General features: G+C 29.8%; 1 protein-coding gene across 4 annotated transcripts in view; it reads right to left on the bottom strand.

Annotated features, from left to right (window-relative positions):
• Nucleotides 1–15,932, bottom strand: part of LOC100164369 (dual specificity protein phosphatase 10) — a 35,009-nt gene extending 19,077 nt beyond the window's left edge. Inside the window, exons 1-4 of one of the 4 annotated variants that reach the window (XM_016804524.2) lie at nt 15,784–15,932; nt 12,781–12,879; nt 4,931–5,199; nt 4,092–4,446 (exon numbers count right to left, since the gene is read on the bottom strand). In XM_016804524.2, coding sequence (XP_016660013.1) covers nt 4,092–4,446; nt 4,931–5,199; nt 12,781–12,871 — 715 coding nt within the window. In that variant the 5' untranslated portion in view covers nt 12,872–12,879; nt 15,784–15,932. Of the gene's footprint in view, nt 1–4,091; nt 4,447–4,930; nt 5,200–8,383; nt 8,848–11,401; nt 11,501–12,780; nt 12,880–15,783 lie in introns of those variants that run through there. The other 3 variants (XM_029490314.1, XM_016804525.2, XM_001946603.5) reach the window with 3 other exon arrangements.
• Nucleotides 15,933–18,056: the final 2,124 nt, after the last annotated feature.

Genomic DNA, 18,056 nt, shown 5'->3' with positions numbered 1-18,056 from the left:
TTTGAATTTAATTTCTTCATTCTTAATTTCATGAAATCAAGCAAATCTTTTATAAGCATTTAATAAAAATTCCCCTATGCAGTGCACAAAAACAAAACAAAGGTGTAAATACTGTAAGAATTGAATGTATTTTACATTTCCAAAGTAAAAAAAAAATATAGTTAATACTTTTTGGAAAAATAATTGACGATTGTTCACTGATAAAAAATGATAATTTATTATACATTTATCTTAATTTATTAGTATGTCAATTAATTGTATGAAATATAATTTAGTACCATTACACGGTTATGTATTTATGTCATTTATGATATGGTTGAAAAATAAAGTAGCAAATAACTACATACATCCGGAAACGTGTTTTTGTACTCTCTGCTCGGATTTACATGATACACATATATAATATTACAAACTATGAAACAGCTGATACTAATCAGTAGGTAATGTTGGTGTGGATTTACAGGGACTGCGTTGGGTATTATCTGTGGAATTTCTTTGTACGATGGTAATATTATGGTATTATATATTATGCGTATCGCGTCGCCATGTCTGATGTTGTTCACGTCAATACGTCATATGCATCCCACCTGGAAGGGATGATGTTTGCCAGCGTACCGGATGGCAGATGCTTCACTTCGTTGTACCAATGGCTTCTCAAAATAAACCCATATTTCTCATTCGATCGTAAATATGGGTGTCAATGACCAAAGTGTGTAGACAACTAGTAGGTGCTGGTGCCACCACGGTGCACTAAAAATAAATGTTTTTCATTTGGTCATGTCCTGTATATACTTACTATAGTGTATGTATTCATTAATCAATCGCCGCTACTCACTAGTCTCCGAAATCTAGTATCGTGATTCATTCGAACTTGCAACGAACTTAATACGTAGGTACTCATCAGTTGATTAAAAAATAAACATATTAATTTAAATTACAACGATTAAACCGTGTATGATGAGTAGTAAATAATATAATACCGTGTATTTTAAATGTTTGGGTAAATCTGATACCTCGGTAGCCCAGCACTCCAGTGAAGAGCCAATTATAATGTACCTAATATGAGATTTAGAACTTTAAGTAGAAGTTTTACCAGTAGAAAATAATAAAATAAAGTCCCTATACAACAATTTATGGTAAGTAATACCTATTACTTATAACTATAATGACCGATTATATTTTCAGTATTATATGGGTTCGTCGAGAATATAAAGTTCAACATTAATTCATATATAAACGCTTAATGAATAATTACGTCATACTATATTATGTTTTTCACCTAAATATTTTTATTTTATTTTATTTGTAACTATTACTTATCATAATATTATATTCGTATTATACTGATAATTGTATGATGTTTCATAAAATTCTTAATACACTCGTCAATAGGAAAAAATATAAAACGTAAATGCGATAATATTGTTAATAAACGTAATATTATATATACAATTTTAAGTTGTAACTAAATAGTCTATACTAATGATTATTTTATACCTATTTTGTTATTTTTTTCCAGACAGTTTTCAGAAGTTGACTGTACATGTTAGTACGACAATTTTTAGTAAGCACCAGGACCACCTGGCACCAGTTAAGCACCTATATAATCATCAGGATCAGGACGTGTAATTTAAAATTATTTCTTCGTAACCCGTTAGAATAAACTTAAAGTATAATATAATTATGAGCAAATTAAATGGGCAGCCAATTAGTTCCTATATAGTATAAGGATCGGCGAATACCACGAACGATGACAGGATATGGATTTACGGATACAACATTATAATGTATAACATATGCGATAATATGTACTTCATCATTCTCTCCATCCCTTAAGACGACGTCACACCCGCATCTGTTGTCTCTGTTTTACGAACGTACAACATTGAACATATCACATTTGTGGTCAACAGTTCCAGTTTTCAATCTTATGTAATGAGCTTTAATAATAATAGTGACTTCAAATTAAACTTAATAAAGATGTCCTTGTTTTTCATAGTATTGAGATATTTTAATTTTTAAATTGTAATATTTTACATGCTCATAACTCGCTTAAAAATGGAAATATTGCTGAAAACCCAGGGGTTATCTTAATATATAATTGAGGTAGTAATTTGCTTTGATTTAGCTAATTCGTTTTGATTTATTACATTTTCTCAATAAATAGAATATATAAAGCTAGGTACAACAAAAGCAAAACAATATACTTTAGATTCTTAAGTAATAATACATAATTAGTTCTCATAACAATTCGGCAATTTTTAATAATTTTATATATTTAAGATCACGCAACGTGATTGAGATGTATTATTGTATTACGTGACATAAATTAGGTCAAAGATAAAATTCTGTAATAATCCACGAACAAATAAATAACCTAGAATACAATAATATAACAATATAGTCTCCTCATTCTATACCTTCTATAGCTTTATATTATATATTTTTCAGAACTTATAATGCCAATAAAATAAATCAAATATGTTATATCTATCGGGGAGAGGGTCAAACAGGCGGTCCTGCTGTGTCAATTAAAACACAGATACCAATTTTGTAAAAATATGAACTTGAATGGTTAAAAATAAAAATATGATTGTATTCATGCTATTTTTTAATTTTGGTAAAAATAACTTAAGAGAAACTTTGTAATATATTTTCAAGCTTTTTTACTCGTAAACAAAAATGTATCATATACATTATACATAATCGAAAAAAAATTTAAAAAATTTGCATTTACATAAAAGTCCGGGAGTAGATGCCTAAATTAAATATTTTAAGTTAGGTTATAGGTGAGGAGAGTGGAATTGCGAATGGCACAAGAAAATTGTCTATTACTTTGCTCATCTAAATTTTAAATACTTTAGTACCTAATCAATTACTCTATCAAAATTCGAATAAGTTTTATGTACCTAACAAATTTCTTAGAAAAATATTTGATTTTGAAACAAAAAATGCATGCTGTGACTCAAAAAGGTGAAAATAAATAAATAAAAAACGATAAAAAATAGAAAAAATATAGTTTTGTACCTAATGAATTTATAATATGTAAAAACGGTATTTTCAAAATCGTTAAAACTGTTTGAGATAAGTAATGAGTGTTGACTGTTAAAATAATTCACGTTGTATGATGTATATGTATATTTATATATTATAATGTATGTCTAAGATCTTAATCATAAATTCATAAGCTTAAAGTACCTATTACCTATACACTCAAATATTAATTTTTGTATAAACCTTATTAACTATATTATAATATATTGTACTTAATCGCATATAGATAATGGTTTAATATTTTTTAAATGGTACATCAAATCATACATATTATTATAGTTATCAAACAAATGTATATATAATAGCAATATACCATCCACGTCATATCGGTAATTGATTATATCAATTTACTTTGAAAACTATTTAAATATTAATAGAAACATTGTAAAAATGTAAACGTTTGAATATTTTACTAGACAATCTTTTTTTTTTTAATTTAGCTTAATTTATATCATAAATCATTTCTTTCGAATGAAATATTTAGTTTTCTGATGCCATAAAATGAGACTAAACTTACTAATAAGTAATAATAACGGTGTATACATTGTATGTAGGTACTAAAATATACTTCATAGTGTAGGTACCTGTATAAAACGATATCTTATGGTATACTTATACATTTTTTTTTTTAAATTATAAATAATTTATATAATATTATATCTACTGGTAATTACTGTTCTGTCGAGATAGTTTTATTTGATGTGACAATTATGTATTGACACTTATCGAGAGCTGATTTTAAATGTATTTGCTTTTCGTATTTTAGCTAAGAACCTACCTACGCATTTTGTATTTATCTTACATGCCAGTTTAGTTTTGAATTGACAATTGGAAACAAAGAATTTCACGAATAGTTTATAATATTAAAATAATAAGTGTACATAAACTATTAAGTCTTGACTCTTGCAGGCGGGGTTTAAATTGCAATGTATACGCCAAGCGGGCGCATTACATATAATATTATAATAATATACTATAGTCTTATAGTTCACAATGCTCAAAGTCTAGTAACTGTGTTTTACAATATAATGACTTACCGATAAGAAACGATGGTTCTCTTTCATCGTCCACTAACGATGCAAGGATTAGCATCAGAGGATGGTTATGGGGCACTCTGTCTAAGTCTGTAGTCGAGTCATCGTACACTACAATTTCTCTGTAACCACGCCTCCTTAGAGCGTCTTTGGCGTCCCTAGAAGACGCCAACTCAACCAAAGTGGCTTTTCCCGTTTGCAATCTTCGTCTGTTAATCCGGTCGGCGACGTTCACGTTCACAGCACCTCTGACATGGCTGACGTTGTAGCATACGAAAGACCGACAGTCAATGGCCAAGACCGCTGGTCCGAAAAGTTCCAGTTTTTGTCTAAAATAATCACTGCTCATTCGTTTTACCTATAATAATAATAATAATAACAAAGTTAACTCTGTTATTGGTAATAATGATAATGACGATAATAAATAATAATAATGATACAAAATGTAATAGTAAATAAAAAACGGATGACGTGCCATTTTGTTGATGTATAACACTGAAGCAGAAAGCAAATCTAACCCGACTAGATATTATATTCAACCTTTTGACGTTATTATAGATATAATATAGTACGCGCGTTATATGATATAGGTGCCTATAGGTATCAAGTTTTATAATATTTATAAATATGGTTTATTAAGTCATTCCTTGGTGAGTCAGTTTATGGCTTGTGGATGGATCGGCGATTGGTCGACACGAATAAATACTTGATAAAATATAATATAATAGGTTTACACAGACATGATTATCTACTATATATAGTTCAGTGGGGCCCATTATCTTCTTAAAGAATAAATAAAATAAAATATATATTGGTACAGTATTGCACTTCAATACACGTACCTTGTTGAGTATTAGAGCACTGCTTAAATTTGTACCCTCAGAATTTGGGCTAGCGGGTAAACTAGCAGGTAGACTAGGTATAGATTCCAATCGAAAACGTTTCGAGGTTGTCGGTGTAGTAACAGTAATCGGTGGTGTTGCTGGGCCCGGCTCACTGATACTCCTGTTCAGACTGAGCCTAAGCCCAGCTCGGGATCTACCACCGACTCCACCCTCGTAACAGACAGCCGACATGGAGCAACGTTGTTGGTGAGCTTTTAAACTGCAAACTGTAAACATTCACACAAATATTATAGGTTTATCAAGTAGGTATTATAAGCAGTTTTAAAATATAATATTTAAAAACAACAATACACCTGTAAAATATTTGTATCTATTACAATTATTTGTATCATATTATGTATAAAGATGCAACAAGTGGTTATAATTTGTTGAATTTATTTAGAAGAAATCATTCATATTGAGTATACTAAATTATAAATACAACTCAAATATATTTACAATGTTTATATACATATTATACATGCATCATAGAAAATTATAAATTGTAATTACGTGAGCCATAAGGCATAAATTAGAATAAAACAACCATAATATAAGATGTACTGTCAGTATAATATGTTTTAAACGATGGCAATAAAAATCCATGTTACTTAAACTTCAAAGAACATCTATAAAAATTAATTTTAAATAAATAATTGTTTAATTATTGTTTTTGTTTAATTATTATACATAATAAAAATTAATTAATTGATACATTTAATTGGATAATTCACACTAAACTTCTATATTTTATATTTTCCTACAAAATGTGGGTGTAAGTACACACAAATACAATATGCAGAGAAAAATTAAGAAAAAAATTAGTTTTCCAAAATAATATACTTGCAATCAATAATATTTATGCTCGTCGAAGATAAATGTCAAAGCAGCGGTTTGACAACTCAGTTTTATAAATATATTGTATGGTACCTATTTAAAAATGAATGAACGCTGAATACCGGTGTCTTTTCTGGTACCTAATCTGTTTTATTATGATTATTAATACAAATATTTGCTCCCGATTTAAAATAATATAAATTATACATTGAATAAATTAGGCACACCGCGTCCGTAATTAATAATTTTAATTTTTAGCTGTTAAGAATAGTGGTTTTATCATAAACTTAAAACAAATAATTATACTTATATAAATATTAATTTATAATTAAAAATTATTATTTTTTCAGAATAAACTATAGTTAATTAATACGCATATTTTGGTTAATAATTTTGAGTTTATAATATTTGTATTTTTGATTAAAAAGTAAAACTGTAAGTATACGTGTTTAGACTTTAGAGTACTTGTGCAATTACCTAATACGTATTAATGTAACACACCTGTCATTTTTTTTGTACTTACAAAATTAAAACGAAATAATGTTTATTACGTTTTAGATGATAACGGCCGGTAAACTATATTTGAAACAGTAATTATTTCATTTCAAATACATAAACACGAGTAGGAGTGTTATAAGTACTTCTACTTGAATGATTGGAGGGAGCAACTAATATAACTTAAATTTTGTGATATAGGTAATGATATAAATGACACCATCATAAATTGTACGTTTTCAAGATAATATACACAATTCTTAACTCTTTATCTGTTTATTAATATATTCTTTTTTAAACAGCAAACATTAATAAATACATTCATTGTCAAGTACATTTTGTACTTTGAAACTTTAAAACGGTATATTTTTACACTCAGGTAATTAAAATAAAATTATTGGTAGGTACCAGCCTAAATAATGCAACACTACATTTTTATACAATAATTTTAAAAATTAACAAGGAAATCTAGATTTTATACGGTTTCCCACAGAGTTGGTTAAAACAAAAATCGGATGGAAAAACTAGCAATGATTTACCCACTTCATTTATTGTTAAATCTCTCGTTGATGCAATATATTATATAACTATATTTGTCGTTGATCGTTACCAGACCTGCTGGTTTACGCACACGTCCCACCAACAATATTCACATTTAGGGCTTTAAATAGTTAAATAATATGTATTATAATTTAATAATTGTAACAAGAATTTAGATTTCAATTATTATATTTTAATTTTTACTTTTTTAGGCAAGTACAAATTGTATTTGATTGCTAAAAAAATGAGAATCCTTTTCCCATGGGTCATCTGTACTTTGTACTCTTTAGGGCGTAAAAATAATAATTATTCTATATAAACAAATAAATAATTAATGGTGATAAATGCAATGACTGATTAGCAATTAGCTTATTAATACTGATAATTAAATGCATACATATTAAACTGTATACTGTACTTAAAATTATATTAGATTTTACTAATATTTATCGGGTTCTAATTTACAAAATTATCCGCGAAACCATATCTTAATGATAGTTAATTTCGCAGTTCAACAATAATTGTTGAGTTGAGAAAATTGTTTATTTGAAAGTTTATTGTATACTTTATAGTATATCGACCCAGAGTTGTAAGGCTGCATATATATACGACCATTTCAAAACTCCTTCAAACGATACACCTACACTCGAAATGTATGAGTCACCTTAATAATATAAATTATAACGTGTTGAGTGAATTAAAAATCATCTGATAACCGATAATAAAAAAAAAAAAAACATACTTAGAAAAAATCCGATGCACCTAAGACCGAACGGTATCAGTTTTGCTCAAGACATAATCAAACAAAAATCGTGAAAAATATACAAATTTGTTTAAAATTGCACTGGTCACGTGAAAATGTTGAAATGTTGCCAACGGTTACAGCATGAACTTACTATACGCGAACGTATGTGTAAGAGTGTAAAAATAAAGACCGATTGAAAATCCTCGAAGGCAAGGAGAAGTATAGTTTTCACCGGTCGCGCGTTAATGTTCGGTCAGTCATCGCTGCTGAAGAGATCAAGCATGTTGCAGTGGTTGTTGCAACAGCTGAAGAATGTGAGATTTGCGTCGGGGATCGATGGCCGTATATAATAATAGCAGCTATAATAAGTAATAACTATGTTGGTGAGGCAGGTGTAGGTACATTAAGAAGAATCCAAGGAGGAGGTATAGGATTTGTTTTCGCGTCGTCCTTATAAATTTAAATACGTATTGCGTGCGGTTGCGTAAAAATAAAAATATTATTAAAACGAACGGACGACACCTGCAGTATAGGTACCTGTGGTAAGGTTGTGCATAACATAAAATTATTATATTATTATTGTAACGACGTCGGGAGATTTCGCGGTGAAAGTCGACTGACCGAAAACCGTTTCGAAAAACGTATAACGCTAATGCTGGTACCTACGATTACACACACACACACACACTCTCACGCGCACACGCATAAATACGCACACACACAGCCACATATACATAATATGCGTACTCGTAGGTCGTAATCTGTAGTTCGACACACACGCGCCACGCACTTACCCCAGTCATCCGGTCAGTGGGAATTCGATCTGTTTTTGCAGGAATATTCCCAGCACCAGTCGATGGAACCCATGTCTCGTGTGCGCCGTGCGATATGATTGTTACCAAATTATCGCGGTACAACCCGACGACGACGACGAAGACTTACACGGTATACTCGAAAACGATAAAAACTGTTTATGCGGTGTTTACGCGATATTAAACCTACACTACGATATCCTGTGGATCACGGCCGAGGGCCGGATTAAAATTCAAAAATCTTTCAACATTAATTAAAACATCGTACCTATCTAATGACTAATAACATTAATTATTATTATCACATATAATATTAATATACGTTGCGGTGCGCGGCGGACCTTACGCGACGAACCCGTGTGTGAATGGCGCGCACGAGTTTCGTACAGTGTCCGTGTATCGGTATTACGGTCGTGGTCTCGGTGGTGGTAGTCTTAGTAGTAGTAGTAGTAGTAGTAGTAGTAGTAGTAGTAGTAGTAGTAGTAGTGTAGTACTGGTAGTAGAAGTGGTAGTAGTGTGGCGGCGGTACGAAAAAACTCGTGGAGAACAGCGCGGGCGCGCTCGCGATCAATCGATTGTTGTTGCGCGCGGTTCGTCGTCGTCGATTCCGCGTCGTACGCGATATTATCACTACAACGCGGAAACCATACCATCGTTCCGCGGCGTCAAACATCGAGCTCGTTCACACTGCACGGGCAGGTACGACCAACCCCACGTCCCGTACCGTGACCCATGGATGCGAGGTTGTTGTCGGCGGGGGTTGGCGTCTTGGTGGAGGATCGCTAAAGAAGAAGGGTAGATGGTCGAGAACATGTGCAAGACGCAGCAGTTATAGCTGCATTCCTCTACACATGCCCCAAACCGTCCATCCCGCGACCCGAAGGGTTTGTCAGCCGCCGACGACGGACGGACAGGTGCGACAAACATCGATATCAATTCTACACGGTCACCGACGGCGATAGTTGTGTGTGCGCCACGACGATGCGGCGGAGCGAGGCGGGAGTAGTCGGCGGCGGCGGCGGCGGCAGTCTCGACGATGAGTCATGCGATCACATGCCTATACACACACACTCGCACACGTACACGCACACGCAAACGCACACGCACACGCGGCCCGAATCGACCTTACGAAACCGCTGCGGTGGCACTATTATAATATAGCTTTACACAGAGTAGTTTGGGTGGCGGGAGGGGGAGGGGGGCTGTTGTGAGTGTGAGGACGGACTGACTGCAACCTTGCTCACGGGCCGCCGTGCAATAGTGCGCGCATTGTATAATATAATAATAATATTATGTACATGTATACAAATAAATATTATTATTATTACTACTATTATGTAGTAGTACGATAGGTAGAGGATTTTACCGGATAAACCATATTATTGTTCCATAAAAATCGGGAAAAATGCCGAATTTGCACTATTTGTGCACACAATATATTTATATAGACCGTGCAACTCAATAATATAATTCACAAATATAAAAAAATTTATTTAGGAACATGAATAGTAATAGTTTTAATTATATAGGACTTGATTTCTCAATAATTGTATTGACAGCAATTTCAAGTATATCCAAAAACAATGATAATCGTATTTTCTTCATTAAATGGACGGGAAAAGTGTATTTTGGAAAAAATTTGGACTTTAACATTACTACGATCAATGGTGTGTGCACTAAGCTATAGTCAGTTTGCAGAGGAGTCTGAGCAAGTATACCTCAACGAATCATGAATGATTTCAAGACTTTTTTTCGCGATCACTCATGAGACTGTGCCTCGTGCTTCTGCATTATTTCTATACAGCCGGGTTAAGTCAGCTGTTCCAAGTCAATTGTTCCAAGTCTTATTCAGGCTGTATTACACGCGACGCCGTGTCCAATTTTCCTCTAGACTCTAAAATACCGAAATATCTATTTTTTTTTTTTGTTACGACTTTATTATTATTATTATTATTATTAATTATTTTACTACTATCAATCGAATTGATTTAATATATCGTCTCGTTCAAGTACTCGAGTTCGACGTCTCTGCTTGTCTGTTTCAAGTTTAAGTAGGTAGATAAACATCTTATTATTTTTTTTTTATTATTATTAATATAGGTAAGGTACCACTGTACCAGCGAATGATGTCATAGGCCGTTATGAAATATAATTAAATCGTATAGGTACATTTAGATACAGTAGTTACATTAATTCACGATTTACGTCTATGTACAGTTTTTTTTGTTCTTATCGAATGTATAAACAAAAGGTCAACAGTTCGTATAAATGACGACGCGAGACCACAACATTATACGCGAGTAATGAGTTTATTCTGTTCGCTAAATAATTTATTTTTATTATCACTTCCAATAGGTTACTATTTATATCCTGTTACGATTCGAACAAAAACGAAGTATTTTTTTGTTTAGTACGCAAACGATTTCTAAATAATTTACATTATTAAGAAAATGTATTTTTAGTATAATATATTTCATAAATATTTTAGATTAGCATAATACATAATATAGTAGGGACCTAGTTTTATTTAAAAAAAATAAAAGATTACGAAAGAAAAAATTCAACAAATCGACATCGATAAAGTCATGATGTATAATTATTATTATTATACGATACCATTGAATACATTAATTATTACATAATAATATAATATTTCCAGTAGGTATATATAGGTATGATAAATAATAAAATTGTGGTTATTATTTCCCATTATTTTATTGAACAATTAAATAAATTGAAATTTTATTAGCGGAATGTGTTAAAAAATTATTTAACAGTTCAAAATAAATGTGAAAAAATAATATTTAAAAAATGGTTATAACATACATACACAATATACATCACTATATCATCATATGATACGATATAATAAGTATATGTTTTGAAAGTTCGACAAGTGTAAAAATATTAAATAATATACATTTTAGTGAGTAAATATGGTAAAAGCAGCTATAATATGACGGTCATAAAGGGGGTAAGAGAATATGGTGCATGACTCACCTGTGACTGTGTATATTGATCTTTTGTTTTGGGGAGGTGTCTTTTTTGGGTTTCTCTCTATCGTATCGTTGGACGGGATTGGTAAACTTTTACACCTTATCCTGTGCAATATATTATAATGGATTAACTTGCGTGTGTTGGACGTATAATTTTTACGGACGCGTACGATAATATTTTAAATACGACGCAAAAAATGTACTTTACTGCAGCAGACACGAGCGACAAAATACTAGCGAATTTTCAAGGTCCAACTTTACATTATATACTCAGGCCATTACGCTGCAGCAGTGTATATCGTCCAAACCTCGTTTGTATGTATATGAATTTGAACGTATAAATTATGACTCATGCCAAGAACTGACGTACAACGGGAAACGCCTGATTGGTCGATAAAATACGCGCACAACTTTGAAAAAAAAACAACATTGAAGACGAACATTGTAAGTTATTGAAATTTGAAAGTTTAAACCTAATTTTATCATCGTACAGTCTTGTACTCGTTAAGGGGTATTATATATGCAATTTAATAGCACGGCGGCGGTAATGTCTTTAATTTTAGTTCAAAGCATAAACTATTACGGCTTACTCGAACGATAATGTTTTTACGTATAAAAATGATCATGCTCTCTCGCATTAAAAAATATTGAGTTTTCAAGTTTTATGACTTCAAAAATCACCCTTTAAAAGTGTATAACATGCATTTTAATAAAATGTACTTAAATTAATAATTATAACTGATACGATTTTGTTTCCAGGCATGTTTATTTTATCACGATATAACCTGCACAGCCACAGTTAGCTATGTGTTATAATTTAGAAAAATTATAATTACACTATAATTAAAATTTAAAATTAGTTATCTTTTATAAAAAAAAGTACAACAGGAAGCATTACAATCACTGTGTCATAATAGACAGAATTGGCTTTAAAACAATATTTTAAGATATATAATTAAGTAACTAATAGCTAAACATATTATATATTATATATCTATATTATATATTTATTATATTATTATTTTATTTCTTACATATATTGCTTTTATATTTACTTAATATGTTCATTATACTACTCTTTATATTATAATCTAAGTACCTACTGTGAATGTCTTGTAATGTAATGTAATACAATTGTTACCTATTTTACTAATTTTTTTCACTGTAAAATTGCCGCCAGGCGTTGAAATATAAAATAAATAAATAAATATAAACCACTACATGGTCACGCCCATCACAGTATCACACTATCACACCGTATTATATTATTGCACTTATATCAGGCTCTAAAGTCTTACTAGATTATAAACAATAGTTACCTATTATAAAATTACAATGTCTAAAGAATTTAATGTATAATTTGTTATACTATTTTTTACTTACAGCGGTCATGCGTCGTGCTGGTTGTTGTTTGTAGGGAACGTTTCCTGGACGGCGAACGAACACTTAATCTAGGTACGGCTATTCCCATCATGCTTAAGTCTGAAAATATATACGATAACAGTTTAAAAACTGCCACTTTACCAAAAAACAAAATGTGGTGGTAAAATTTTTTTGAGAAAATATTTTTCATGTATACAATAGCGTGATTCATCAAAATAATAGATGTTTATAATATTCTAACCTCGACGTTATTCAAATATAATGTATAATACATGGTAAATACTAAATAATAATGAATATGATATGGCCACTGCCACATTAGATTGAATTACCATATTTCACTATAGGTAATAAAATTCTTCATAAAGACTTAAAAATACCAACCCTCGACCAACTACTAGTTAAAAACACAAAACTTTTCATTCCATAGTAAATATAACTCTCGTAGAAATTCGTTAATAATCAATTATTCTCCTTCTCACTCCCCACAATGCAGAATATATAGTCCGCAGAAGACTCAAAAGAAATTTGCCTAATAGAACTTTACTCTAAAAAATAATAATAAATAATAAGTCGGGTGTTGTTGATGTGTGGCTTCTCATGAACACGAGAAAACTTGTTATTTATTAATAATTCAGTATAGTATTATGCCATTTCACTCATTGATTGTATATCTGTATGAATTATAAGAAGAATATACGTTTTTTGATGAAAAAAAATGACAATACTTACAAAGTTTTTTGTTTGTAAAAATATTTATCTTAAAATTATAATATACATATAGTACACTAGTACAGATGATATTAATATTATGGAGGACGTCTATGTTTGTTATAATTGTCTCAAAGTGTAATTACATTTTGGATGTCAACTAAAGCACTCATTATGAATTATATTAGTTTTAATTTTATTAATGTGTTAAATAATTTTAGATCTAATTGAATCTAATTTGTTTTTAAAAATATATTACATTTTAATGTAGGTAGGTAAGTAGGTACATAGTCACAGATAATTTTAATGTCAATAAATAATTAAAAAAGTTAGTGTTAAACACAAAATTATATTGTAGGTACCTATTAGTTATATTATTTTAAATAAATTTGTTGAAATTTCAATTATTGTATTATTTTATGTTTTCTAGAATTTATTTCATGATTGTGTGCTATAAGAATATTATAGCTCACATAAGAAACCTTATAAATGGAAAAAGGTCATAATGCACTTTAAGTCCAGGTTTATTGATTATTATAACTGGTCGATATTTATTATAACTCTATTGTATTATTATTATTATAAATATTTCAACAAACGTATGACTTATGAGTTATGACACATATTATGATTAACTATAGTAAAAAGATCAAATGCATGATACAATTTGTGCCATCAAAATAAAGTCTGCAAATTTCCAAGCAGACACTATATTGTTGAGCCAAATCGTATAGTTCAGCTCAAAAGCGCCATAAATACGTAGATGCAATCATTGGGTTGACGTTTTACCCTACGCATTCACTCGTGTTCGAAGTCAAGGGCGTTTGTTTTTTAAATAGAACAGACAGAAAATGTGTTTTAATTCGTAACACAAGATAAATTTACACCTAAATTTCTTGTACAGAATTAAACAGTGACTTAATTTTAAAATTACATTTATTTTATTATGGAATGTTCGTTGTATTTGTGTGTTTTTTTATTTTCGGCATAATATAATGCCTATAAAATATAATAAGTATAAAAGTATAAATACTTGTGATTTAATCGGAATGGAATTTTAAGCTGGAACTGGAATACACTTTTAGAGCACACGAATGATGGGTCCGTACGAGATGCATTCCTTATATATTAGTAGACACTCGTACATTGTTTATGCTAATATTATTATACACCAACGGATTGACCGAAAATCCAGCACCCTTTAGGGATAACTCATAAGTGTATTGTGGATAATAAGGTAGAACAATAACTAAAAATTATGGATGGTGATACCATGATCTTAATTCTTAGTCTATCAAAAAAATTTAACGATTTATTTTTAATTTTTAATTGAACCATATTAAAATAAATGTTGTCCTATTGAGTGATGTTTTTAAATTCTATTCTTGCAGACTTGGGTAAAATACTTTTAAAAAGTATTTGGAATAAATACTCGAATATTTATAAAAAATAGTACCTATTCCGAACAAAGTATTTCAAATACTTTTCACTTTTTGTTTAAAATATTAAACTTTTCTTCGAGATGATTTTAAATTAGTGCCAACATACATAATTTAATAATTCAAAATATACAATGTAATTTAAGTTGTTGATACGTGATTTAAAATTTTAATATGTGTATAATATTAAAAAAAAATTCCAGAAAACAATTATTACCTATTGTAAATTAAAAATTTAAGTATTTTTTTATAGGAATAAAATACTTAAATTAAATTATTATTCTAAATAGTTATTCACAATGATTTTGGGAAAAGTACTTTAAAAGTATTCCGAATATTGTATTCGGAATACTACCCAAGACTGCATGCTTGATAATTAATAAGTTAAGTGATTTGTTACATTTGTAATCACTAATCATAAATGAATATTTTATACTGAGATATATAATTATGCTAGTCTCGTTTTGATTTATTATAAATACATTTCTTATTGTTAAAAATTAATTAAAACAAACTAGTTTCAAAAAAAAATTTGCATTGAATAATTAATATTAATTAATTTTCTCATTGTCAGTGCGCATGTGTAGTATGGTTATTTATAAGTGTTTACCAGCAATTAGGTAGGACTTTTTTTTTAGATAAAAAATATCGACGACACTAATTATTTTTAATCATGAATAAGAACACTCAAATACTTTAGAACTACTTTTAAAAGTTCTTTAAAATAACTTCAATAGACGTTATTTAGGCTTGAACAATTTAGAAATATCACACAAAATTATAAAAAACATTATACAAACTATAAACTATAAAGATGTTTTGGGTTAAAAATAAATCATAAGTTAGACCTTACCTACTTATGCTTTGAGGTGAACTGGAGTAAAACTAATTGGGATTTCGGCGGATTGGACGACTTGCAGAAAATTGCACAAACAATAGTTTATTATACTACTAAAATAATATCAACCCGTCCGACAGCTACTGCACAGTGTTTAACAGCATAAAAAGAAATGACGCCGAGTTTTCCGTCACCACGTTACCGCGCGAATACGCAGGCCGGTCTATAATAACCTTGAGACGACAAAACCACACTAATAATTGACCTTATTATTATAAATATAAGATTGTTAATAATATTATCACCATATTAAAGGCGGAAGGACGAGCTTTATTTAAACACAATATCCATACATATTGGTCTTTTGTTATTATTCCCGTTTTTCCTTTTTTTGCGCTCATATACGTCATACATCTGAGCACGATCTAATTTCGTACATGTAGTATAATAATATGCGAAGGGTGTTTAAGGCGTCATAACATGTATATTATGTTTAGAGAAAGAGCAAAAAGAAAAACATTGAAACAAATGAACCTAATAATATAAAATATATTATATTATACAGGGTATTAATAATGTGGCGTGACAAACACGGTGTGTATTATGTTGAATCTAAGGCGATCACCACCATTTTTGTCACATACAATTTGGGAGACTCTGTATATCTACATTATTTATTTATTTTAATATTTTTCGGGCAGGCGCCCAGATATACATCACATAATAGATATAACAATTATATAACAATTGTGTATAGCTTATAATACATACCTATTTTGTACTTTTGTACTTACACTCTACAGGTTACAACTTAAATCTAAAACGTTAATGTTAGTAAAGCAGCATCTTTCAATAGTCGGCACCTAGCTCATGTAAAAAAATATAATTTAATGGTATTATAATTAATATTCAATCACGAATTCAAGCATGAGAAAGTTTTAAATGGTACCTAATGTAAATATTACAAATTCAAATAGATTCATCTTCCATAGTTATATTATATAATATTTTTTGTTGAATTTGATAGTAAATAATTATTGTTACATTTTTTAATCGAATAACTTTGCACAGTACTAATATTTACCAATAATAAATGGTTTTGTTTAACATTTTCCACGTTTTGATTTATCAATATTTGATGAAAAACTATTTTACGTAATAATGTGTAATTATTGTATTCGTGATTGCATAGGTACTCATTACCGCCGTGAGATATTTACAATAATAATACTATAGCATAATATGGGTCTGATTCTATAAACAATATATTATAATACCTAAGATAATATATTATATTAGAGCACTGCGACGTGTGTCGTTTGACTCATGCTCGTCCATTTATGTTTCCATTTATGTTTGGTATTATAGGTACTGATTCTCAAGCAATTTGACATGTACCTACGTAAATAATACTAATAGCTATTCTAATACGCTTGGAATATCATGTCATTAACCTTACAAGTTGTGCCTAATAATATAAAATAATAAATTAGGTAGGTAATTTCCAAGTGTTTTTTTTTCTAAATAATAGACCTAACATAATGTTGTTGTATATTGTTATATGTAATGTTTATTGCTATTATCATTATACTAAATGTATATACCTTCTGATTTAAGATTTTTTTCTTAATAATATTCTATCTTGAATATTATATTATATGCAACAAGTTTCAACAAAACAAAAATGAAGGAAATCACACTCGACACTCCATATGCATATAATAATATTAACTTCTTGGTTTATTTATATGCAATTAGTAATGTATGAGATTTAATGGAATGCATAGGTATACCTTAAATGTAAATTAACCTAATAACATAACCGTCATAACTAATTCCGTCTTAACTTAATCTAACTCAAGTTCGGATTTGTTGAAAATGTATTAGTAAAACAGTACAACAGTAACTATATTGACGTTCACGCTGAAACAACTCTAGATAAATAGGTACTGGATATGAATTACACTTTACATTTCATGAAGTAGTGTGATATTATATATATACTAGAATATAGTGCAATTCAAATTCAAATTACAAAGACAATAAAGTGCTATATTATAGATAAGATAATGATACGAAGCAAGGAGTGTGCAAAACAATATTGTTAAATAATAATTGTATGAAAAATTTAAAATCAATGCAATTATATTGGCTTGCATGTAAATATCCGAAGTGGTAACCACGAAATAGAAAAATAAATAGAAATTAAGGTATTATTCATACGTAGCTACCTAATTGTATAAAAATCAGTTAAAACAACGATCTATTACGACGATAAATAGTAACCA

This window comes from Acyrthosiphon pisum, chromosome A2 (assembly GCF_005508785.2).
Source record: "Acyrthosiphon pisum isolate AL4f chromosome A2, pea_aphid_22Mar2018_4r6ur, whole genome shotgun sequence".
NCBI lineage: Eukaryota > Metazoa > Arthropoda > Insecta > Hemiptera > Aphididae > Acyrthosiphon > Acyrthosiphon pisum.
This window is presented reverse-complemented; position numbering and strand designations above follow the sequence as displayed.